Source organism: Phaethon lepturus, unplaced genomic scaffold, assembly GCF_000687285.1.
Source record: "Phaethon lepturus isolate BGI_N335 unplaced genomic scaffold, ASM68728v1 scaffold1251, whole genome shotgun sequence".
Classification (NCBI taxonomy): Eukaryota; Metazoa; Chordata; class Aves; order Phaethontiformes; family Phaethontidae; genus Phaethon; species Phaethon lepturus.
The window spans coordinates 1-23,739 of record NW_010518247.1 but is presented as its reverse complement, the minus strand read 5'-3'; the positions used below and the strand labels follow the sequence as shown (position 1 = coordinate 23,739).

Here is a 23,739-nt window from a genome sequence, read left to right as displayed (position 1 = left end):
GTATTACTCATTTTCTATTCAGCTGCTCAGCAAACATGATTTCCCTCAGTGCCCTATCACCACAGCTGTCATTCACATTGGTATAATACTTAACTAAGTATTATCTGAACTAAGGCTTAGTTTAAGACTTGATCGAATCTGGGTTTGGTTCTGAATTTGTAGGCAACGTAACAGGCTACATCTGTAGACACTGGACTTGAAATCTGAACTTGAATTTTGAATCCCGGCCTAAACTTTTGTTATAGAGTCATAGGGACAAGTTTTGTTCTTACAGCATTGGAGACACAGAGCAACTTCACAAGTGTCGCTGACATCACTGTATGTATTGTGTACAGATAGAGAGATATAGCATGTAATTCAATAATGCCTTTGGCCCAGTATGTGTGGGTGTGAAGATGTGTGGGCTCCTGGCTTGGTTTCAGGCCAATCTCTAATTAAAGAGTGAAAGATTAAGATGAAAGCAATTGTACTCTTCCTTCTTTAGTCAGAATGACCTACTAGCGTTAATTAAAACAGTCTTCAGGCAAAAATAAATTTGGCTGCCAAAGTTATGTGCTTCACATTAAATAAGGACATAGCTGGGTTTAAAATGTGTTGAGCTTCCAGAGGTTCCACAGAAACCACTCAGATAGCTTTGGGACTCTTGTTGGAATATTTTAAAACAAATCCTTTGCCTAAACCAGCTCCTTCATGTGCATTTCAGACAGCCGCTGGCTTTTTCTTCAAAATGCATCATATGAGAATGGGTACCTGCCAGCTTATCTTGGACCGAACATACAGTGTGACCACTGGAGGGTAAAATATCGTCAGGAACACTGGACACCTCAGTAGATTATTCATCTATCCTTTCTATAGTCTCTGGTTACAAAAGCCCCAGCAACAAGGAGATATACAGATCCTGCACTGCTCCGCTCTTTCTGGGTCTGAACATTAAAATGCCTTTGAGAAAGGCAAATATGGAATCAGATAGTTCATTTCAGGTTCATTATCTGCCTCTGATATTTTTAGATTGCTAGAAATGTTGCCAAGGGAGGATCAGGCCTCTGAAATGCTGGAACATCCTGTTGCACCTGTGTGACACACAGATCATCCTTCTTAAAAGCCCTCCATCCTTCCCATCTCCCATGTATTTTGCCCCATCTTTACAAACTATAACTAGGCGTCCAGACACTAGTGCTGCGGCATCGATACAAGCTGGGACAGGCAGGGCCAGTGCTTTACAAATACTATTTTCAATGGGAATTAGATGCCATCAGCTATTATACCTCAGAAGATCTAGGTCTGGAAGACCTTTCCCCTTGCAGAGCAGTACACTCAAAAGGGAGAAGGGGCCAGACACAGAAAACTACTCAGAAGCCCATCTCCTTGACCCAGACTTTCCTCTCTCTCTTCTTGTCAGGCCCTGTCTTGTTATTTTTCATCTACATCTGTGATATGATTATAGGATTTTAGGGTAGTTCAGGGGGGAAGAGACCTCCATCAGTCTCTAGCTCAATCTCCTGCTCAAAGCAAGGTGAGCCATGAGATCAGACCAGGTTGCTCAGGGTTTTATCTGGTCAGGTCTTGGAATTCTCCAAGGATGGAGACCATGCAGCTGTCCTGAGGTCCACATCTGCCTCTGTGGGAACAGCATTTCCCTGCCTGACAGATACATCCCATGAAGCCCCATCTTTTCCCCAGATATGCTCCTGCACCATATCCCAGGAGGTGGTGCTGAAGGGGACTGCAAGTCCTTATCCCCTTCATGAGGTGACTTAGGAGGTGACTATGCCGAGAGGGCAACTCACAGGCAGGGAAATCACTCTGACCTTCCCCGCTGATAGCAGGATTTTAATCAGGGCCTGACTTAAATCATGACTTCACAGCCCTCAGGTTGTTTAAAGAGCTGTGATAATGGGCTAAGAAAAAATTACTATCCATTTTCTCTTGGCAGGACTGTAACGGCATGACATGGCACTCATCAAATTGGGGAAAGAACAGGGATAATCTTCAGAACGAGAGAAAGACAGAAAATCTGCCCAGAAGAAACAATGACAGAAGATTCCTCCACATATGCAAACACAAAGAGGTCAATTTAGATTTAGTTTTTTTAACATGTCTTTATTGCTTAAGGACATTTGGCAAGATAGCCATAACATAAACCTCATATCCAGCATTACTTGGCAACACATTTCCCAGCTGGAAAGAAAATAAATTGGATTTTTTTCTTTGTGCTAATGCCACATTTTTTGGATGTTATTTTGGAAACTAATCAAGAGGTGGCTGCTCAGCATGCCTCTTCATTCTTGATGGCTTTTTAGTGCAAAAGAGCCAGCAGTAACTTTCTGAAGTCCCCAGAGGTATCAGATCGGACAGCTTCAGCTAACGACTTCTTGTACATTTGCTGGAACTTCTCCTGTATTGCTGGCAGGTCGCTCTGAGGAGACACCAAGAGCCTCTTTAGAATAGTGGGACGTGCTTTGAGTAATATGCCTTGCTTCTACCAGGACCCCTGGGGTCTGATCCAAGGTCCATTGCACCCGGTGGGAGGAGGAGAGGAGAAAGCAGGAGGTCAAAAACCCTTGGAGGACTTCCAGCTTAATGTTCGGATTTGAGGTAAGCCCATGTCAGATGGTGTGGTGAGGGGACGCTAGCTGTGAAGAGGGGTGCGGGCCTGTGTAGACAGCCATGCTGGGGTAGCCAGGGGCATCTCTGCCCGGCACCCAGTGGTGCCATGCGGGCACAGCCTTGGTACTGGGCAAACTCACACAGGTCACTGCGAGCTGCTGAGGCCACTCCATGGTGGGAAGCAGGGAAAGAGGCACTTCTAGCAGTATGGCTAAAAGAGAGCTTTGTTCCATCCACAAAAGTAATTTTTTGGTTACTACAGGGAGTAGAATTCAATGGCTTGTCTTGAGCTTTCCTGTGAAAAGGCACCTGTGGCACGGTTCTGATCTTTATCACTGGGGTTTTAAATGTTATCACGATTGGACTGTGCCTTGACTACCCTGGAGCCTAGTTTATCGCAGCGCCGATCATTGAGAAATATGCTCTCCTTGTCCCTGTCAGCGACTCCTCCCCTGTGTCAAGACTAAAACAGCCCTGGGGTTACAACCTACACAGCTTACGAGGAAGGAAGACTTAAAGACTGTGTTTAAGATCTCTTCTTGTGCAGTTTTGTGCTTTTTAAAATGACAATTATCTCATTTGGCTCTTTGTTTTTCTTCTCTCTTCCCCATCTGCTTTTCCCATCTGGAATCGGAGAGAATTGGCAATATATGTTTATAAGCAATTCTCAATTTGGGAATTGCTGCTTTATCATTACTTAGCTACGAATTTACTTCTAAGATTCTATTGGGGTCAGACCTCCCCAAGGGCTAGTTTTAACCAGGTACAGTTGACACCACTTGAAACTGGTTGCATACTTTCTGGTTTAGTTCTTTTGAAAACAGAAATAGATGCAATATCAAAATCAGAGTTGCCTGGGTACGAAAGCAGAGTGTGACCACTGATGCCATTGGGCTGAAATGGGTTGACTGAGCACATAATCTACCAGGACTCACTCCATACCCTCTACATTTGTATTTCTCCCAGAACTGATGTGAGGTATTACAGGTCGTGGGGTACCCTACCTCAGCCCTGGTCACAAGGATGCGAATCAAGGTCTCTTCATCAGTCCCAACTCCTTTCATTGACTTGTGCAGAAGTGTAGCGAAGTAACCTGGGCAGTCTTTGGCACAGCTGACTAGAAAAAACAGAAGAGATAAAACTTCATTATACTTTGATATTTACACTTTTTGATAGCCCTTCAATGAGAAGGAAATAAATAAGGAAGGAATAAAGGAAACTCTCTAGGGTTTATGCGCAGACTTATGAGCTAGTAGGGCTTTCATTCTGTGACTGGTCCCCTATCAGTATGCAAGGAGAAGGCTTGGAGTCTGAACGGGGAAATACATTCCTGCATGGGGAAAGCATGTTACACAGTGAGATGATCAGCACTGCGTGCTCTGACATTCCACAGTGAAATTTAAATGAATGAGAAGGAGTATTTGCCCTTCTGGACCTCCTCTTGCCTATCTATTCTTGGGGAAGCTGCTGACCCTGCAGCTCACAGGAGCAAGGTTTGGGAGAGTCCAGATCCAGACGGATAACAGCAATACCAGTAAGCTAACCAGAGCCAGGGCACAGGCTTAAATACCAGTCACAGTCATCCCCAGTGCTAAATTGCTGTTGGGAACCCTGTACATTTTTGTGGTGACTGGCTAGCACACTTCCAACGATGCCCAGGCATCCACTGGAAGCTATCAACAGCCATGGCCTCAGGGGCAGCTTGGAGGTGGCCACCCTGTGTTAGAGGGCAAATAATTTAGCTGCGTGGAGCAGAGCTGTGTCTAGCAAGTTTTATTTCTAAAACCAAGGGATCAAAACAGCTACTGAAACCTAGGTTTTCTTTTCCTGGCAGATACGTCAGCTCAGTTTAGGGCTATGTTGATAGCTGTTGCCCAACTGTACACAGACTCCCAAGAAACAATGTCAGATGATGGCAAGAACTAGAAAAGAAAGCTCTTGACACTTTTTTTTACCAAGAGTGAGATAAGCCTTCTCCAGATCTCCAGATGTTTCACTTTTAATGGATTCTTCTATGTCCTTCCCGCACACCTACGAGGACAACAAAAAGGAGCCATCAGAGCGGATGTCTGTACATGTCATCCCACTGCCATAAAACCAGCATCAGACTTAGGATCCCATGGCAAAAGGCCAATTCAGATCCTTTAGAGTTTTTCCAAGGGAGTAATTCAAGGGCACATGAAGTCCTCCTCTGGTATAAGTGCTCACAGGTCCACTGGCACCAAAAGAAGAAGGTCTATGTCACCAGGTAAGGCACGATGGTTAGGAGACGGACAACCTAAATCAAGCAGTCATATGTATCTGAGGGCTTGTAGGACAAAGAAGCTGCAGCTTCTTGAGCGACCCCTAGTCAGGAGAAACTGCTCGAGCTTCCTCTAACCCCTCTATCAAAGGCTCTGGATGGCTCCCACACAAATAAGACAATTTTTGGAGCTTTACCAGCTCTGTGAAGTTGTTACTTATTGTCTTTGGCTTCCCAGGGAAAGTTTACAAGCACTGCAGTTGTTCCCAAGTTTTTGTATTATTCTGTAGGAAAGGGGAAAAACAGACTGCCACTTCAAAAAAGAGTTTATCCTGACTTTTGTGAACTTCATGAACCTCAAAGGCTTTTACTTCACTCTGTTTTGCCTAGCAGGATGGCCCTGCATGGTTCAAGACTCTAGTGGACTTTTAGGTCTGAGCTGGGAGACCACAGATATGAGGGGTACCTTCTGAGGATTTAGGCTTAAGTTCTGCAAACTCCGAACTGGGTTTAGATCTTGCCCTATTTATCTTTCCAACTGCAGAGAAGGACTGATGTTTGCATGGCTCTAATCTTGGCCCACCTCTACTTCAAGTACAGTCAGGCAGGATGTGGTGGATTGGTTTGGGCAACCTGATCTGCTTGGCTTTAGGAATCAAAAAGCCAAGGTAGCTTGGTTATCAGAGCATTTAACTGAACCCCCAGGGTTTGGCCCACTCTGAGGGAGAGAGTATCAGTTAGTGACTGGGTTTGTTCTCCTGCCAGCAACAAACCAAAACTTGGATTAAGCTGCAAACATTTTTCCAACTAAGGGTTCCTTATTATGCTGACACTGAAATATGGCCTTGACTGGAGCTTTCTTCATCTTTGATGCCTAGGGTTACAGTTTTCTGATGAACTTAGAGTCATCCTAGGGAAGTTCAGGATTGTGAGCCAGAGGCTGGAGGGGGACCCTCTCCTGAGAATAAATGTCTCTGCTGAGCTTCCACTTCCCTGCCACGAGAAGGACTTTGGATTTCCCATTGCTTTGACTTTCACAGGTCATTTCCAGGTGAGAGGTCTCGGTGGAGGTCAGTTCCAGGTCCAGGCATAAGTAAAATGTCCCTGGTGGGTGACACAGGGAGCAGTACCAGACAGCTGGGATCCTTATGCTTGGAGAGAGGAGAGTGCAGCAAGTACCTGCACAGGCTGTCTGCTCAGCGTGGGCAGAGAGGAAGAGGCTGGAGATGTGCCTCTGCCCAGCCAACATGAGCGCGTGAAGCAGGGAGATCAGGAGGCGAGACCTTGTCAGGCTCTGCTTTGGAGAAGGAGAGGAAAAGACCAGAAAAGCAAAACCCTGCTTCAGGGAAGGAGTTTGTGAACCTGTCCCTTTGCTGGTCCTCCTGCAGGAGTGGGGACACCCACTATGGTGCAGCTGTGGGAAGGAAACGACATTGTGGCATTTATTTGGCTGTATGTTGTGTAGGTTATGAAGGGGAATAGGTTCTTCACTGACAGAAGATAGAGATTTTATTCCCCATTTCCGTAAGATCAGGATCCAGTCATACAGAATTTTTTTCCAATATTCTTAAAGCATTCAAAAGTTTTAAATTGGCAAATAAAGGATTGCTTGCTCTACATGTGGTTGTAGGGTCTGCAAACTACATGTCGGGCCCTACACAACCCACATCGCCAAAGAGAATAACTCACCTTTTCGTAGGCTTGAAAAGTAGCTCTCAGCTGACTATAGCTTCTCTTTGCTAAGACCACATTGAAAGTAGACTCCTCTGTTCCCCAGCGGCCTTCTCCTGCCTTAAAGATTGCATGTTATTTTTTGCATGTTATTTGCTTAAGCACTTGTTTATTCACAGCAGAGACAAAAACTCAGCCAGAGCCCTTGATCCACCAAGCTCCAGCCCATGCCCCCCTTGCTTCCTCTCCTTACACTGCCGTTGTCCCCGTGCTTGCTGCGTTTCGTCACCCCCGAGGCAGCCCTTGCTGTGCAGCACGGGGGGATTTTTCTGTACTGGAACTTACTTTATACAGATCTGTGGCATCTTGCTCAGCGAGCTCTGCATTGACCTGTTGGGTCTCATCTCGGCTTGCCTAGAGGAAAGGACACGACAGTAACGAAACCACACCAAGTGCGGGTTACACTTTGCGGTGGAAGGGAAGGTAGTCAGCTCGTGGCCCTCAGGCAAATTTTGGTTATAGTTTTGCTGCCATCTGCTGACAGTGCCTGGTAGTGGGGCCCGGGGGGACTCGCGGGTACAGTTTTGAAGGGTCTGTTCACATGAACCACAGCCCCTGGTTTTGCTGACCCTAGAGGCGAAGCCTGCGTGCTAGGGCTTACCTCCCGGTTTTATTTGCTGGGTGCTGGGACCCTAATGAGGCTGCAGCTCTGATGCCTCTGGAGCAGGAAGGGACTATCAGGGGTGAGCAGCTGCACAGCATGAGACCGTACTCCGTGGATGCTCTCCCGTGGCAGGGTGGCCCGCTGGTCCCCCTTGTGCCCAGACTCCTTGTCATCCCATGGGTCTTCCCACTCCCTCCCCAGCCAGCACGTGTCCGGAGCAGAAAACAAAATCAGAGGAAAACCTCACTGGAGTTTGGAGCTAGCCTTGCTTTGAGGCGGGCCGGACCAGAGGAGCTCCAGAGGTCCCTTCCCACCTGGCTTGTTCTTCAGTTCTGCTTGCTGCCATTTTTAGTGGCTATTTTTCCACTGGTGGGAAGTGGTAGTGTGTGTGGCCAGATGTTGGGGTGGGAATGGGACAGAGGTGCGCAGGCAGAGCTGGGGCAGGATGGCCCCGACACGGCCCTTGGCTTTCACCCCTGGGGGGCTGAGCTGCTGGGTACGTACAGCACCCTGGGTCAGACCACAAGGTTTCTTAGGAAAGCAGCTGGTGTATCCATCATCCAGCTACTGCGAAAAGGTTGCTGGTACCTGCAGTGAAGTGCTGATGGTTTTTGTGGTGCTGGATATGCCTTGATAACTGCGAAGTATTTTCCTGACTAACCCATATACCTGAGCATTCATTAACACTATAATTCTCAGCAGAAATTATGAAGGACTAATCTGTGAAAAAGATCTATGAATAATTACATATTTGTCATCCCTGAAAATATACCCCAAGAGGTTGAAGAGAGCTCTATCAACACTTTCCAGAATGGGAATCGAATTGTGGTGTTCTCAGCAATGTAACTGTTAAGTCTTTAAAGTTTCTTCTATTTATTGAATCTTTTCGTTTCTCAGGGCTGTCTGATCAGACTGGCCACCACGTTGCATTTCTAGGTGTGATCCTACTCTCCTTAGTTATACAGTGTCTTTATGGAGATATTAATTTTTTTCTTTATTTCACGTAGCTAGTTTAAACTAAAGTGTGTTCTCATGGCAAATATGCTCTTTTGGTGAATGGAAAGCTAACATAACAGCAATCTCTTTCTTACTTGTTCTGTATCTATCTGAATTGTAAATTCCTCAGCTGAGATGGAAATCAGATTTTGCTGGTTTTGGGCAGTATTCAGCACAATACAACCATGACCTTGCGTGGCTATTCTAGCTATTACCATGGTATAAATAATAATAAAACAATGCTGTTGTCTTAAAAGTATTGTAATTTATAAGATTACTTCTGATTTTGTAACAGCCCTTTAGTTATATTAAAAAGCTATACATATAGAAGGCTCTTATTTTGAAGGCATTGAAGAATGCCTGTAGCTTATTATAATTACCTCATTATTATATTACATATTATAATTACATTATTATAAATGCCAGCTAATACTTATTATGATTACCCAGGGTACACAGGATAGACAAAATGACATATCGCTACCAGGTTGATGCATAAGAGGAAAGCCCCCAGCCTTACCTCTAGCACAGTGACTAATATCTTCTGGAGGGAGCCACTTGTGTCACTTTTGACATCAGACTCTAAATCCCTATCAAAGACTGAAGCAAAAAAAAATCTGTGAGGGTTTACCCCATGATAAAGGCTTTAAATGAAGGTGTTTGAAAGACAGTACTACTTACGCCGTTTGTATGCCTCCTTTATGTTTACAATTTCCTAAGCAAACAAACCAAATACATTAAGAAATAAATAAAGGAAAATTAACTATAGATAAATTAAAAAAAAAAAAGTTAATCAATAAATAAGCAAACAACCCGCCAGCAAGTCAGTAGCGTGCCCATGTTGCTTGAGGTGTGGCAGGCGTGGAGGCAGGAGCAGCCGAATTCCCACTCCCTGCTCGTGCTGGGACTCACCGCAGCACAGAGACACGGCTCAAACCCAGCCCGGCTCAGGACAGCATTTTAAGGGTCCCTGACTCGTTCAGGCATCCCTCTGGTTTCACTTGCATTTCGGCGTAAACTCAAGGGCTTTCTGAAGAAGACCATGTTCCTGTACCCGGCGGGAGCCACCTCCCAATGGTCAGAGCAGTGCCAAAGCTACTTTTAACAGGCACCGGGGGATTTCTCTGTCATCAGGGTTGCCTCTGTGCCATCCATGGGAGATATGAGTAGGACCAAGGAAGGAACTTGAATTATATTGCTCTTAACTCCTGCAAGAGTTTCAGCCCCAGTCTGGCAACCTTATGGCTGCCATTACTGACAACCAGCATTTCAGCTGCAGAAGCTGGTCTGATCCCTTCTCCTCCTCCCAGGGGATGCTCTTGGTGAGCTCTTTGCCCTGCTACCTACGCAAGGTCACGCATGGTGTCCCAACCTTATTGTTTCGTGTGCAGAGGATCTCGATCAGCAGCGATTCATCTGTCCCAGCACCCTTCATCGCCTTCCGAAGCTCTCGAGCCTCGTACTCACAGGGCAGGTCTAGCAGAGCCAGCACAGCCTTTTCGAAATTCCCACTCAGGTCTCCCTTCAGGTCCTTTTCCAAATCCTGCAGAGAAAGTTGGAAGGGCTAGTCCAAAAGCTGAGGTAGGATTACTGTTTTTTTAAAATTTGTTTTGGGCAATTTCGTTATTTCAAAGCTTCTTCTGTACCAAAAAGGGACAATAACATAAAAAAACCTTTAAATACGTGGACTCTATTTTTTGCAAAATAAATTCCCTCAAAATTTTTGTTTCTTATTGAATGAAATGATTGACCCATCTTCAAATAACAACTGATATCAGTCCAGTTTTGACTCTTACTTGTTTAAATAAATGCAAACTAGTGTTTTTAAAAGCTTAACAGGAGACGTTACTCTGAAACACAACACAGAAACTTCCTGCTTTAAAAGAGCTGCAACAAAAGGCACCAAGCTTACCAAACTTCTCTTCCAGTTCTGGTTAAAATGGCCTTATTTGAAAAAGCAACAAATTTCTACCAAGTGTATTTGAAAAAGCAACAAATTTCTACCAAGTGCTTTGGTGCCAAGCAATTAGCATTTTTTCCACCAAAAAAAAAGAAATCAGCCTTCTGTGATATGATCTACCTAATTCAAAGTTTAGTAAGAGCTCGGAGAAGAACTAGCTAGTGTATGTATGCTGACAAGGATGTCTACTGATGATTTATTTGAAGCCCTATCTGCAGTTAACATTTGCTGTAGTACGGGAAGTACTTGACAAGTTCAGAACAACGAATGAGAAGCCAAGCGCTAAATCTATATTGTTCATAAATATTCTCTTACACCATCTCAAGTCAACACTCAACCTATGGAAGTCAACATCTGACATTGGTGTTGGAACAGTGTCAACGTGCACACCATGAACCTCACCTCCTCATGCATCCGGAGAGGGAAATGGTACAACTTGCGGCTCCTTCCTGAGAGACTCAGGCTGCCCAGGCAAGCGAGAAGGGCTACATGCTGATGTAGCCGGGATGTCTCATGGCATTTGCTCATTTCTAATGCCTATTTTTACTAATCCTTATTCTAGAACTAAAGCTATAGTATTTATGCAACAAAACCGCTTATCGTGCTTTCTTTAAGGTTTAGATATGAAGACCTTCAGTTTCAGTGCTGCCCACCCTATTGACATTAATGACTAATGAGCAAGCAGACCTTAAGAAAATATCAATTTAATAATAAGCTCTGCAGGATTCAGCTGTTTACCTAAATAATATATTGGAAGCTTTATTTTTCTTACACGCAAAATCATCAAGGCAGTCTACATTTCCTCCTCCAGAAATCAAGCGCCCAATGACATTGCTCAGTTTTGCAACATTTATTCTGCTTCATCGCTGCAAGAAATCAATACTACATTTATTAAACTCAACAAAAATATAATGAGGTAAGATCAAATAGTTCCTCTGAATTTGCATCTGGTCTGAGAGGAATTTTGACTTAAAATTTCCCTTTTACATTAATTCCTTTTTCTGAATGTGCTGAAGCTGAACACAAGCTGAAATATTTTTTATTTCAGTGACGAATTCTTTTCTAGCTCTCCTAACTTCGATTAAAATGCTCTGATCTGGTTAGGGATGATTTCAAGAAGACTCTGAAGCCTCAGATTAGGAACATAATTGGTAATTTAGGAGATAAAATAAACTGCTGAATCAGAAACTAACTGGTGTCCTCCTTAAATCCACTGCGCCCTTGATATTTGCAAAAACAGGGGGCTGTAGGGTATATTTCTAGCATGCATACGGTTTGAAACAGAGAGGCCATTTATTTTGAAATACCTTGCTATACAGAGCCTTGTACTTCTGTTTTATTTGTTGCCTCTGCTCTGATGTTCGAGTTGACAAGACTTCGATAATTTTCTTTTCATCAGTTCCTGAAAAAGAAGTTGTGCATAGGAATTATTTAATCAGGAATCTAATGCAAAGGAAAGAACATGTGATCTCTAAAGAGAAAAAAATTGCTATACATATATCCCCACTGGTGCCCATTTTAGGATTTGTAGCATCTAAGATTCGTTTGAGGACATATTTAACTGTAGTTAACAATCACCAGACCATAAAATAGAAGTTCACCATGTCGTGTCACTCATTTTATCAGGGAAATCGAGTCTTCTGTTTGAGAAGGTCAGACACTGCTCCTAAAATCAGGGTTACGCCAGTGCCCATAGGCTGACATACACATTTTTGGTGGCAATGTTTGTTTGAGTAGTCCTGAGGGATCAGCCACCGGCTCCAGTTCATTAAGCGCGTGAACGTTTGTGCTGGCACAACCGAACAAATGGTGTGGGGCGAGAGGCGGGGGTCGGTGAGGGTGTGTTTAAATCAGCTTCAGTAACCCACAGCCTGAATGTACAGCCTGTATGAAACGGGTTGTGCTTTGTGCTAAATGGGGTCAGGAAGAGGAGCAGGAACCAGCCTTCATGGTCTGAGTCTCTGCCAATGCTCTTTTGCTCAGCAAAAGTAAGTGAGAGCGAAGTAGGAGCATGGGGTTCCCTGCTGGTGGGCATCACCGCAGCTGCATCTCCCAGCAACCGTGGGAGAACTGGACATGCGAAGTTCCCCCAGCAGAAAGCCCCAGGGCGGCTCTCAGCTGTAACTTGTGCCATGGGTGGAAGCAGCTTACTAACGGCAATGACCTCGTTCTTGTACTTTTCTTGCCCTCGGCCATATAAACAAATGTTTGCACTAAACAAAACTGCTGGAAGGCATTTGTTATGCTTGTGGCTAAAGGGACAGGACTGCAGCGATGCCTGAAAGACACAGCAGAGTAGCTATCGCATACGTATCGCATATGTATGCCTGAAAGACACAATAGAGTAGCTATTGCATTAACACACATGTCCTGATGCACCTCCGTCTAGGGGCCAGCAGCTTGCCACCGGTATTATTTCTTCAAGACAAGTATTGAAATGGAGAATGTGTACCAGGAGAGACCTACGACCCTGCATGTCATGGGCACTGCCAAAATGCCCATAGCATATCAAGAGTTTAGATGGCAGATCAAAGGCATCAAGCCATATGCCAGGTCTGCTGACGCATGCATGTCACGCTGGTGGACACTGCTCCATGCTCTTCCATCTGTTGCATCCACCTGCTGGGCTTCATGCCATGCCTCATCGCAGGCTCTTGGGAGCAGGGACCAACAAGGGTTTCCAAGGAGCTAGCAGTAGAAAGGGTAAAATGATACCGGTGTTCAGCAGCAGCTTATGTGTTTTCATGCCTGCATATCACCACCAGGTACCTACAGGACAAGTTTAGGGCATCTTGTCCAGTTCTTCCTGCTTAGAACCGAGGCAGAGGGCATGGGCCATTTTTAGAAGGAAAAGCGCTCCCACCTGACAATGTGGGGTTAAACTCTCAGTAGGAGAGTCTTCTGGGCAACTTTCTTGAGCGGGCTCAGTTCATAGGACATGAGCAGTTCCTAAAATTCAGCACGTAACTAGCTGATTATGAATGTCAGTGCTATACCAGGAAGAAATGCTTAAATACATGTTTACTCTGCAAATGCCTGGAGTGAATTAATAACTTACGGCTCTTGTGCTGCCTGGCTGTTCTTCCTTTGCTGGACATTGTCACCTCCACAGACCTGAGCATCAGTTGCATTCCTCATTCGCATCAGTGCACAGTCAGCCAGCTTACTTTAAACTACTTTAGAAAATGGTGGGGGCAAGTGGTTTTGGTTAAAAAACACTGATGCAGATTGAGGAGCATCGTATATTCTTTTCAGCTGATGGAGCTGCAGTGGGCTCTGATGAGCATATGGAGGTGGTGATGGTGGTGATGTTTTTGATTGGTCCTTGAAGGCCTGGGAAAGGACATATAACCATGACCTTAATCTGACCTGACTGTCATATCAGCCTTGACAGCTTGATGTTCCTACCACAGGAAGCAAATATCATGTTTATCCCAATCCCTTCTCATTCATCTTAATCATATAAAACTTCATGGGTGTGCATGTTCTTTGAGTCAGTAAGTGACAGAAAACATAAAGATTACCTGAAACTGGTTGAAACAGTTGTTTTGCCCTAAGTTTATGTACATGCTCTTCATAATCTTGAATTGCCCTTTGTATAAAAATACAAGAGCTTTCTTACCCGCTCCTTTGCAGGCACTATGTATTTTCTTGGCATCTCGGTCTGCATCAAAACCATGCTGATGGCGTTTATTGGTTGACTAGGAAAACAGAGACACAACAGATAAATGGGGAAAAATTTTGCATTAGTCTCTCAGAATGACAGCAGTTTGGGCCAGGTTCTTGCTTGATCTTTGTTCATATAATCTAAACTGTGAAGCTCACGCTGGGTTTTGCTGAAATACTCTGTCTGTCACTAGGGCTCCTAGAATCAGTCCACAAATAGCTGTCATGACATGACATACAGTGCTGATCCTATATAACTTTGTTCTGCTGGTTCAGGCTTATTAAAATAATTTAAAGGTGATAACTTCATACTAGGCATCTTCATGCGAGATCAAATATTATTTGTTTGTACTACTTTAACAATAGGCCAATATAAATGCCTTATCAAATGCGTACAGAACCATACCCCATCTCTGCAGTACGGTTGTAAGTACTAGGAGCTTACACTCCCAACAGACTGAATAAAAACTGGTCCTGCAAACCTTTCTTGCATTGATGCATTGATGCAAACAAGATACCTGGAGATAAATAACATGATAAAGCTGGTGGTTTGGCTTCAAATTTTTTGGGGAGGCAAAATATTACATTTGGTTACCTTGAGCTAAATCCGTCAGGGATAATAACTCAAAGTCCACAGCCACAGTGGCAGTTTACAGCTTGACATATCAATGTAAACAGAAAACCATGCCGTTCCCACTGATCTGACGAGCCGTGAATCACAAGGGCTGAAATGCTGGTACACCCTTTATTCTTCTATTCTCTCTTTCTCAGACAAGGGTAGAAATATCTGAGAGGAGGTCAGCAATGTTTTAACCATGTAATATCATGACTCAGATCTTTTAAATGCCTAAACTCTAAAACAATACTGGAAAATAGGTCCTAGGCTCCTAAACCAATTAGAACTATATGCACACCACATACTCGAGGTGGGGGGTCTGAGTGGGCATTGCAAGCGCTTTGGCATTTCCATTCAAATAGAAACACATGGATCAGGCTACTTGCTTTGCAGGGCTGCCAGGCACTGGCACCACCACTGCTAACTAAGGGTTATGACACCCCAGGGCATGGCAGCCTGCTTTTAAGCCCTTCTGAAGATGCCACCATCCTGTTGAAGAGCAGAAGAGGCTAAATGGCTCATTAGCCTCCTTGTCTTTGGGGGTAGCACAGGGCAGAGACGATTCCTGAAAGACATTAGGCACAAGATCATTCTGCTTGTGGGATAAAGAGAATTTAGCCATATGGCTGTGGGCCATGCTCTGCCAGGTACCCACCTGTACAGAGAACGACCTGTTTTATTTACAAGTATAGATAAAGCCTGGAAGCCCGTTTGCTGGTATTCTTCAAAAGTTTCATGCCGTGATCTACTAGCTCTTGTAGAAGAGCTACAGCTCTGGGTAAGAGAGTCCTCTATCAAAAGATGGAGGGTTTTATCTCAAGGAGAAACCCCAAAGGCAGTCCCTACCCCGCTTTACCAATGTACCTTTGTGACTAAAGGCCATTTGGGTACCTGGCTTTCCTAATGCAGCTAGCAGCTGGGATAGAACTTGCTGCTAATGGTAGCTGCTGTAGTGCAGCCATCTCACTGAAACGGAAAGTTATTCTTACAACACTAGCAATTAGTGAGATACAATAACCATGCAATAACTTCTCTTAGTCTCTACGGCACAAGGGAACACTTTCATTGCCCCACCATTACCAAAAATGTTGTTTGTAAACATGTATCCTACCGTATGCTCTGATACACACACATGCTTCTTTTAACCTTTCAAATAACGTGGAAATAGATGCATATACGTAACTAATATTTTTGTGTGGGAGATTTTATTTAACAGCCTTCAAATTTCTCAGGGATTTTGTCAAAAAGAGACAGGGAAAAGCAGAAAGTTAGAAAACACATGCACTGATCGCTGTCTTTATCCAAAATGAATTGCATTCACATTTTTCTATTATGATAGGGTGTACCTGCTTCTCCTTTGATGGAATCATGTACCAAATACATATTTTTGCACCACATGCTTGAAAATTAAGCAGCTCTAATGTCTCTCTTCTTTTCTGATTGCTACACTCTCATTTCCATTTTTGTGAGAATAAAATTCACCTTTGTTCTCTGTAATACCAAAACAAACAATGACAGCTAACCAGACTTGGTGGGCGATGAATCTGGGGGAACAGAACAATGGGATCCCACAACACAATGAAAGTCTATTCTGGATATACAGCCCCAGGATGCAACTGCTGCATGCACAATGGGCCTCTCTGCTGGAGAGTTGTACAGGCAGGGTTTTGACACAAGGAGTGTGGTCCAGGTGCTCCTCAACGCGTGGCAGATTCAATGAGCATCGTGGCATAGCATTCAGGAGGATGCTCTGCTGCCTGTTCAATTCAGCGTGCCCTGCAGACAGCAGCGTGTGGTGCCGGTATGGTTTTCCCCTCTCCACAACACCAACTTTAACATTCAAAGTGTTTTTAGAGACTTCAGTCCATACTTTAACATATGACTGGTAGTACTGTCAGAGTTACCACCAAGTTGGGTAATGTGCTCCTAATTACTTCTTGCATCTGTATCATGTATCCGGGAGCAATCCCAAAGGACACTTCCAAAAGCTGGAAGAGACAGTACCCCTGCCTTTCCCCTGTGCCATGTGGAAAGCTGTTTGTAGGAACAGGGTACAATGTCTGAATGGAGTAAATGGTGGTGACATTAAGCTATCATTATTTTGGCTCTATAGTGTTAGTATGCTTTTCAGATGATCTTCATGCCACTCACACAGTTGATCCTGCTGTCTGTGTTAGGCAGTCAGTACTGAAGTTATTCTAGAGTTGTTTGCAAAGCATTTCTTTGTGAGCCTAAGGACCAGGGAAGCATCTGAAAAATCATCCAAAAAAGGAACAATTCTAGAGCACAAAATGCAAAGAAAAGCGCTAACACGTCAAATGCATAGATTTGACTAATTTCACAGAATCAGTGAATCATTAAGGTTGGAAAAGACCTTTAAGATCATCAAGTCCAACCACCAACCCAGCACCACCATGCCCACTAAACAAGATCCTGAATTACCACATTTACGTTTTTTGAACACTTCCAGTGATGGTGACTCCACCACCTCCTTGCGCAGCCTGTTCCAATGTTTTATAGTAATTTGTAGTATCGAAATGCTGTTCTACTTTATAGACCCCCAAATTCACTCCAGCAATATGAGTTGAGAACTGTTGCTCCACTTTCACTTCCTCCTGACCCGGGACAGAAGATGCACTGGTGACAAGTGAGAGGTAAAAACCTTCGTCTGGCATTCCCTCACACTTTTCAGTCTTTCAGCTTGGACAGAAACACCTACATAAACCCCAAAGACAAGGAGCAGGTCTGTACTTTGCTTTGTCTTACCCACCAGCAGCGCTGGGCTGTGGGTATCACCCTTGGCATGCCAATGCTGCTGCCTCTACAGCTCCCACCGCCCCAACCCTATCACAGATGTACCTGGTCCTGGTAATTCACTACAGGACTTTGGGATTTGCTCTCTTATGCCTTGATGGCCCTTCAGTTATGCTCAGGTTTTAGTGAGTCCCTAACTCCTATGTGCAACTTGTCATGGTAGCTGGCGTGCTTGTGCGTAGCACAGTTGCAACAGCTAGGAAAATGGTAGCACCAGTGACTGAAATAACATTGTGGATTTATAAGGATTCATAAAGACATAACGAAAAGTATTTCTTTTCAAAGGAAAAATCACGCAGAAGGGAAGGAAAGACTGTTTCTTAACAGAACATGTTCTGTTCAGGACATGTTTGTTTTAAAGCACCAGAGGAATCTATTGAGTCAGCTTTGCTAAAGCCTTCGTCTTCAAATAAATGACTGTAAAACATTAAATGATGCACCTGGGAGATACCATTCTTATAGTACTCTGTGTAATACTAGCATCAGCTTTACAGACAGTGAGTGACTATCAAGGACAACTTCTGAGTCATCTGGAAAGCCCTGGTTAAAATTCACTACCTGCTGGGTCCCAGCCCTGTTCTTGCCCACTGATGCAGCCTTCCCAGGCAGAGAGGGAGAGCTGCTTCAGAACTGTATTGCTTCCTACCCTGTGGCTCTTCCTGCAGGGGATAAATGGCAAAATCAATTGATGTTTAATACCATTTGTAACTTGCAGGTATTCTTTTAAAAATACTGGGAGAGTCACTTTAATATAGTCCTTGTTTTAGAGTTAGGATTAGTGAATGACTTAGAAGTGTTACAGCAATTTTGGTGATATCATGATGTGGAGTCTGAAATATCAGGTGGAGAGATTGCATACAAATTTTGCAGCTGGACATAGGATGTAAGGGAACTTGCTCTCATAAAATGCTTCAGCTCCATCTAGCTCTGTTTGTTTTCTTCTACACTTCTCTGCAATACTTCTATATTAATTAGTGTAACCAGAGTTCTGCTGGTAAGAAACCCCCTTTTCCCTTCCAGCCTAGCTGTATTCATGGCTTGTGTCCACTTGTTTTTTTCTGCAGTGTTCCTTTGCTTAAACAGTTTTGCCTCACTCAAGCATATTTTAAGCTAGCAATCACTTTCTCTTGCAGCTTTGGCTAGAATTGCCACAGATTTATTTCTATTAAACTGGATAGATTGTAACTGATCTAAAGCTAACAGGTCTACATTGTTGTAAAGCACACCAAGTAGTTTTTCCTGTAAATTATGTTTGACTTTAAGGAGATGTAAGATGAGTTTGCAGTTGAAGACGGTCTGCAATGTTTAGAGAAGCATTTGGAGACTGTTCTTTGGTATTTCACCATGTGGAGCCCTCATGGTGCACAAATAAACAGCTTAACAAAAAGGTCAGCAAAACCGACAGACATGGGGGGAAGAAAGAAGAGCTCTGGTGGATTCAAGGCATCAGTGGTTAGAATTGGTGGGATGTTGCAATACATTGCAGACATTCCTGAAGACAAAATCTAGTATCTTCCTTGAGCTAAAGACAATTAAGCTTGCAGTAGGTACAAAATGCTTGTCTGTCAGTAGACAAGAACAGAATAATCGCTACCATGAGCATGCCAGGTAGCTACCTGTATTGCAAACGAGAGACAATGTATGCTATCTGAAAATAGCTGATAATACAGCTGAGCAATCGCGGCTATTTTTCCATTTCCATCATCTCAAGCAGGTGGCACAACCATGCTTGGGAACAGAGGTTTATGGAGGAGTACTGTCGAAACAACAGAAAGGGTAGCTGCTCGGGATGCTGCTGACTGTGCTCACCTGCTGCAGCTCTAACACAGATCGATGCTGACAACGTACATGGGTAAATGCAGACGCAGACCCTTACAAGCAAATCGATAGGAAGAGCCAACAGGAATGTGGCTGCTGACCAGAGCAGTTGAGATGCAGGTCTAATAGCTATGGGCAGAGCAATAAAAAGGCTGGGTTGATCCAGGGATGTTGAGTGCTTACCCCAGTCTTCATTGTTGCCAGGTCCATTTTATGTGCTTTATTCAGTGGATGTCTAATTTCAAGCTTCTCTTTGGTTGCTGTTTTCTTTTTTTTTTTTTTTTTTTACTTAACAGAAGTAAGAATTAAATCTCAAAATGGCAGTGCACAGAAAGGGTAGACTGACCCAGCCACGCTCTTTGCAGCACTGACTACTGCACCTGAGTGGGGTCTGGAATAAAATTTAGGGCAGTATTCAGTTGTCTAAACGTAGGTATCTGGTGCCGTTAGAGATGCCCCAGGGCAAGCTGCCTGTCAGAGATGAGTGGTCTGCTGTGGGACCTGCATCTGTCAACCCAGTGTGGATGTCTCACATATCTGAGGGCATCACCAACGGTTACTGGAGGTGGGCAACAGAATCACACCACAGCTATTTCACCAGTTTTCTTATTCTTCGCATATATTTAATTATGTTCACAAAAATGCATTGGAGAAAACGGAGGTTGTAAAAAGGATGACATAAACCAGTTCCCTGTGTAACAATCTGAGCTTTCCTTTCTACCAAGCAAGTAAGCACCAGAAACCCCGCTGCCTAGTTTCCCACAGATTTACATCCCTTGTCTGACTGATTTTGGTGCTTCTGCTGCCTACTGCAGCTGAAGCAGTTCCTGGGATGGGCATAGGCATAATGGCCCATCACTGTGTGGATTCTCTGGTGTCTTATAAGAGTTGAGCTCGTGCCTCAATCTTTTGTTCAAGTTTTTTCTAATACAGTCTCTCTCTTCTCAAGATTTTCAAGAAACGTAACAGGCATCTAATAATTTTGAGACTAACACCCTGCTGGTAAATTAATCTAAAAATTGTCCAGTGGGTTCAGATACTTTTATTTAGGGTAACAGATATATATGTACTGCAGCGCTGTGCATCCTGTTTCTTTAGGAAGCCAAGACCCAAACAATCCACAATATCCCAAAGGTGAGCACAGAAATCCCAGAAAAACAAAGAAACAAGCCAAAACAATTGAAAACCCATCATGGGTAGGAAACTGTGGAACCTGTTGAGATTTCTCAGTTCTCACTGTGCACAGTCACTGAGTCACCAGTTCAAAGACCTTTGGCGAGCCTTGTCTCCAGCTAATGAACCAGTTCTCCTCCAGTTCAGCACTGCTAGAGCCATCAGGACTGGTTTGGGCAGAGCCGATCTAGCTGTAGGCAATGGATAAGTGAGCTGACATCTCAAGATGCCTTCCAATTCTATGATTTTCTGTATTTCTCTTTTGTGTGGAGAGGAAAATTTATTTATTCTGTCTACCAAGAAATGTCCCAAACCATCTAGTCATCTTGTTAGCATAATAAACAACAGGACCGGCGTGTTCATCGCATTAGTTAAATTGTATCTAATATACTACGATCACGGAAGACGGCTTTTGGCAAATCAGCATCTCCATGATTAATTTTTTATCAACACACATATACTCAAGATTAATTATTTATCTTGGCAGAAGCCTTTAATGGGCTATAATGCAACTGGAATCCAAGGTTAACTAGACTAACAGTACTGGATAGGAAAAAAAAGTAAGGGCATGGTTGTCTTAGATCTTGTGGTTTTAGTCTTCTAGTACATGACCCGTTGTCAGGATAACACCCTGTTAGCAGAACAAACTCTGAACTCCCACTCAAAGGGACAGCCTTAGTGACAAACAGCCCAGATCTCATCACTCATTTTCAAGCATTTCCGTGTGTTAAGAATAAAACACAAGAACAAACATGGGAGTAGGCTGCTGTATTTTGATTCTGATCTACTTCCAAGGATGGACTGAAAACATGATGCTACGTTTGTACTTCATCAATGGTCTGATTTACCAGAACAGACATTACCAGTCATAAATATTTTTTTCAATATTTAATGCTCCCTTAGCCCCCTTTGAACTGGATCAATTTTTGGATCATAGCACAAGGTATGAGCATAACAGGAATAGTCACAGCCTTCTACCCTATATAAGGTATATTATTCTTCTACAATATTGTCACCTTATTTTAAACCTATGCATTCTTAATAGAAGATATATCTGCACGCTTGCGTCAGTAAAAAATGCAGTTGAGACTGGAATTAACATCAACAGAGGGGAGGAAAAGCCATCTTAGGGGTAGCATCCAACTTGCCTGACGAGCGACGTACCTCCCTCACCCATGGCAAAGAGCCTGGAGACACGCGTCTCGTGTCTCAGAGCTGTGGGAGGGTGAGCTCTCGGACCCGGCAGGCAGAGGACTGTTCCTCCGCTGGGAGCCTCCGGCTTTGCTGTGGGATGTATGAGGGCCCTGGGGCAAGCTGGCAAAGGGGCTCGATGGCCTGTGGCTGCTTTCTGTGGCAGCAAGGCCCCGGGACACCGGCACAGCACTGCTCCCCGCCGTGTCAGCCCATCTGCCACAGGGCTGCAAATATTCTTGGGGGTTAAAAAGGTTGACATCCTCAGAGAGCTCCAGACCATCAATCAGAAAGGGCAGAAAAGCAGATACAGACCATTACATTTCAAAGACCATTACATTTCAGTGTATAGGTACTTCCATGAGAAAAAATTCCGAATATTAGAACTCTTTAATATAGTGGAGAAGCAAAAGAAATGAAGAGCAATTACTGGTAGGCAAGGTCAGGTCTCATCTAACTGGGAAAGGCTGTTCATGGGTGAGAATATCTAGTCATTAGCGGATGGTGGGTTCACCAAATCCTATCATCCTTGCATCAAAGAAAGATGCTCTTCGGCAAGCTCTTCTTCAGTGAAATCCAAAGACTTGGGCTCAATTATTCAGGCAGGAATTTATGAGAAATGTAAAGGCTTTTAGCACACAGCTCAGAGTAGATGGTTGCTAACATTTAAAAACAAACAGAAGCAAACAGCTGTGGCATGTTGGCAGTCAGGCAGTGTCAGCAAGCACCGGGGTTCATGCTATGGTAATAAAAAGGTGGGGTTGATAAATATCTTTTTGACATATGTCAATTGGCAAGCGCTACCTTAAGGACTATGTGTGTCCTTTTGACCGCAAGGTTTCTTCCTCTGCTGTTTTGTAAAACGTACCTGTCATTTTTGTTTCTTCCAGCAATTTTCTCAGTCAACCACAATATGTAACTGGAAAATTGCCATCTGTCTCCTTGACTGCTCAGAGAACGCTATCGGCGTCTCCGAATGCCATCCGCCATCTGCCAGGCAGGCTGTCACTCTCCCAAATCCTTACGTCTGTTTTAGGTCTAACAGCTGTACGACAGCAACACGCACTGTCAGGCTAGCTTGCTGCTGACAGTTTGTTGCCATCAGGAACAAAACAATTTCTATATCAATTCTATACTGGATAATACAATACATGCAAGTCATGTAGATTAGTCTTCATTACTCAACAGCCTTTGCAATGACTCAGTGACTTGTTCCAAACCAAGAGGTGCAAATAACTTTATTTTCTACATCTGAGACTAAAACTACAGTGACAAGAAGATCCTAATAGAATTAGCTGCAGTTACTTTTTCCTATCACAAACAAGTGTCAACAGTGATGCCAATTGCTCTGACGGTTATTTAAACTGCAAAATGAAAACCATCTCTCTCCTACAACGTCTCTTCTCTAAGTATCTGTTAATATATTACCTCATAATACCTTATGGCTAATTTTTTATCCACTGCATATATTCATGCTCATCACCAAGATAGACAAGTCCACAGTGAAGAGAAAAACATGTTTGGAAGGGGTTGTCTCATGGTTGAATTTTACACTGCCTGGTTTTAATGTGTCCAAATCCTCTTGTGGCTTATGGAACTTCTTAACGCAGATTGCATTTAAAATCAGTTAGTTAGCAGGATACCAGGCAGTGAGAATGCCAAAGTTGGAAAACTGCAGCTTTTATTTCTAGAGGGCTCAATTCATCTGCTTAAATACAGACACCTTTCAGATGTGCCAGAGCACCCAGCACTTCACAGAATCACAGAATCGTTAAGGCTGGAAAAGACCTTTAAGATCATCAAGTCCAATCACCAACCCAACACCACCATGCCCACTAAACCGTATCCTGAAGTACCACATCTACCCTTGTGTGGGGCTGGCAAAGGTGACACACGGCTGACAGGGACCCGACTCGCCTGGAGTGCTAGCTGAAGCTGAGGCAGGAAAGGATGCTAGAAATCTCCAGAGACACCATGCCTATGTTTAGGCATAAGTCATGCCTCAGATCACCTCCTCTTAATACTTGTTTTGCAAATGGAAGCCACAAAAAAAATGGCGAAGAAATGGCTTTATTCACATAGGACAAATCTAGAATTCCAAGTCTGGAATAATTCTCTGCTATGCCCGGGTGGACTTATCTACTTTTATTTTATTGACCATAATGCCTGGTTGGAAAACACTTCATAATGCTGCGCTGTTAGGGATAATGATAACTAAAATCATTGGAAACTGGCATATTCTGCTTCTTTTTCAGCTGAAACACCAAATCTCTGACTTGCATACAGATACAGAGATCACAGAATCACAGAATCACTAGGTT

At 43.8% G+C, this 23,739-nt stretch overlaps 1 protein-coding gene across 1 annotated transcript; it reads right to left on the bottom strand.

The window, feature by feature from the left end:
* Positions 1 to 2,080: 2,080 nt before the first annotated feature.
* On the bottom strand, positions 2,081 to 13,841 carry ANXA13 (annexin A13; the record flags this gene model as incomplete). The annotated part of the gene is made up of 10 exons (XM_010296631.1): positions 2,081 to 2,416; positions 3,612 to 3,724; positions 4,563 to 4,638; positions 6,539 to 6,640; positions 6,866 to 6,934; positions 8,701 to 8,780; positions 8,862 to 8,895; positions 9,553 to 9,723; positions 11,448 to 11,542; positions 13,763 to 13,841. Coding segments are annotated over 10 exons (939 nt in total), but the record flags the coding sequence as incomplete, so codon positions are not given.
* Between the last annotated feature and the right edge of the window lie 9,898 nt (positions 13,842 to 23,739).